General features: G+C 33.6%; 1 protein-coding gene across 1 annotated transcript in view; it reads right to left on the reverse strand.

Moving 5' to 3' along the window:
• Window positions 1-350: 350 nt before the first annotated feature.
• LOC108978075 overlaps window positions 351-2484 on the reverse strand; it is a 7393-nt gene continuing 5259 nt past the window's right edge. The window contains exons 5-6 of the mRNA XM_018948179.1: window positions 1320-1397; window positions 351-560 (exon numbers count right to left, since the gene is read on the reverse strand). Of these exons, the coding sequence (XP_018803724.1) occupies window positions 351-560; window positions 1320-1397 (288 nt within the window). The remainder of the gene's footprint in view (window positions 561-1319; window positions 1398-2484) is intronic.

Below are 2484 nucleotides of genomic sequence, written 5' to 3' on the forward strand. Positions count from 1 at the left end.
GTAAATCAATTATGTAAGTAGCTTTCGAACAGCTCAAGTTTAATAAGATAAATGACAGCTACAAAGCATATTTGAGAAACATATTTATTAGCATATTTCAACCACTTAAATCGGTGATGCATGCAGCTCACATATAATATATACAAGTATATTATAAATTCATATATATGTATGTGTATATACATGTTTTTCTGATTTCCAATTGAAAAATATTAAAATTGAACGTTCTAGAGACCAACACTCCCTATTCACTCTCCTATATTCAAAAACATAAAACCGCAAACATTAAAAATGCAATTACATGCTTTTTAAAGACATATCTACGTATTTTACTTGATTAGCTTAAGTTATTACAAACAACCAAAGTCCCGAGAACCATTGTTACCTGAATCCGTAGCAATTTTATGATTTTGTTCCGTCTCCTCATGTATCGTCGATATATGCGTGTGTGGATTTGTTGTTATGTAAGGACTGACGATGGATTTTTGTATCTTCGCTGCACGCAAATAACTCTGATTCGCGCCAACTCCCCCATCAGTTGGTTGTATCACCACTTCGGTCTGTCAGAAGAAAGGAATTTTAGCTTTAGTTTAAATTCTTTTGTTTGTGGGCAATGTACGAAGGTGAAATCAATAAATATAAGAAATACTATTTTATGTTTTCTTCTACACCCTTTCGTATTCTTTTACTGTGCTAGTCCAATAACGTTTACCCTATCTCACAATTATCTTAATTACCTTCAATTATTTCCATTTCATTTTTATAAGTTATAATTCTAATGAATTTACTTTTAAAATATTTCGCTGAGCTCACCATGTCATATACTTATATATATTGTACTAAGGTTGCTAATTGTTCTCAGTTTTAGAGATGACGACATACGTTCTATTTTGTAATACGTATGTATTGAAAAGCAAAACAATTTTTACTTTTTAACCAGTAACCAATCGTGTACCTTCTGAAGGAGTCGTAGGATGGAAAGAAAAAGGTTTACCCTTCAGCTTGTGCTTTTCTGAATGTTTGTACTTCCTTAGAAGATTAACTGTGATATGATAATTCAATCATTCCTGATCTTTTCTTAGCTCCAATACCGCACCCAAAGATTTCCGATTTTCCATCTGATATGTTCTTAAATTGGTTTAGTGCTGAACCAGAAAGAGTACCGTTATAAAATGTAGGCGAATATGCACAATACTTGGAAATTTTTAGTGGTAAGGTTTGCAAGGCCACGAATGTATTAGTGTTAATAAGTATGTTTGCATATGTGTATGAACATTATATGTTAGAAATATGACCCGTAGAAAATTACTAATTCTTACCCGTATCTGTGGATTCCCGCAACCAAGTCCTTGCATGTAATTTTGATATTGCGATATCACGCACAGCAGACAGTAAGACTAAGCGGCGATAAAATAAAAAAGATACAATTTGAACAAGGTTAAAGTAGTAAAGAAGAGGCAATAAAATATAGCATAGAAATGACAGAAGAAATACGGGTTGCTTACACATATGAATATATGGGTGTCTAAGAAATGTTTACGCTCACACTTCGTCTACTAATGAAAATGCAAAAGGAATGTGTTTAATATTTTCCTAACGAACAGTCAGCTGATGCCGAACAGCTAGTGGTCCAATAGGTCAAACGAGCAAGTTTGCACTAAACAATAACAAAACTAATGCGTCCACAAGTATTAAATGTGTATTTGTTATTTGTGGTACGTCTGTCAGGGCACCTTCGCCAGTGTCACGTGCAGTGTATATATACAGTATTGTCTACATTTCTGGCTTGGCCGGTGCGAAAATGTGCAGAATTAAAATATATGCTGAACGAATAGTCCTGAAGAGATTCTCCAGGCACTCTTGCATCCAAAAATGTATATGTTTGGTTTGCTTTACATCTCAGAAGCATTATTGGTCAATCCTTTTCTCAAACTGAAGACAGGACTTACTCACGTTCCTGTTAACGGTGAGTCTTACAAGGAAACTTTTTGTGACTTCTTGATATTTATTTGAATACCAATACTCTAACTGTTAATTCGATTCAGTTGGACAGTACAACCAATCGCGGACGAAAAGTTAAAATTTTTGGTGGCAATAACTGATGTGTTCAATTAAACTAATATATATTATTTAAATTAAAAAAATCTGTGATAAAAAGTTAATTCATAAAATAATAATAATATAATTGCAATTATGTACAACTAATTTGTTTATCTACCAGAGACATTATAATTACATTTTTATACTCTCGCAACAAAGTTGCTAACGAGAGTATTATAGTTTTGTTCACATAACGGTTCTTTGTAAGTCCTAARACTAAAAGAGTTAGATATAGGGTTATATATACCAAAGTGATCAGGGTGACGAGTATAGTTGAAATCCGGATGTCTGTCTGTCCGTCCGTCCATCTGTCCGTCTGTCCGTCCGTCCGTGCAAGCTGTAACTTGAGTAAAAATTGAGATATCATGATGAAACTTGGTACAC

This window comes from Bactrocera latifrons, unplaced genomic scaffold (assembly GCF_001853355.1).
Source record: "Bactrocera latifrons isolate USDA-ARS-PBARC rearing strain unplaced genomic scaffold, ASM185335v1 scaffold_1, whole genome shotgun sequence".
In the NCBI taxonomy this organism is placed as follows: Eukaryota; Metazoa; Arthropoda; class Insecta; order Diptera; family Tephritidae; genus Bactrocera; species Bactrocera latifrons.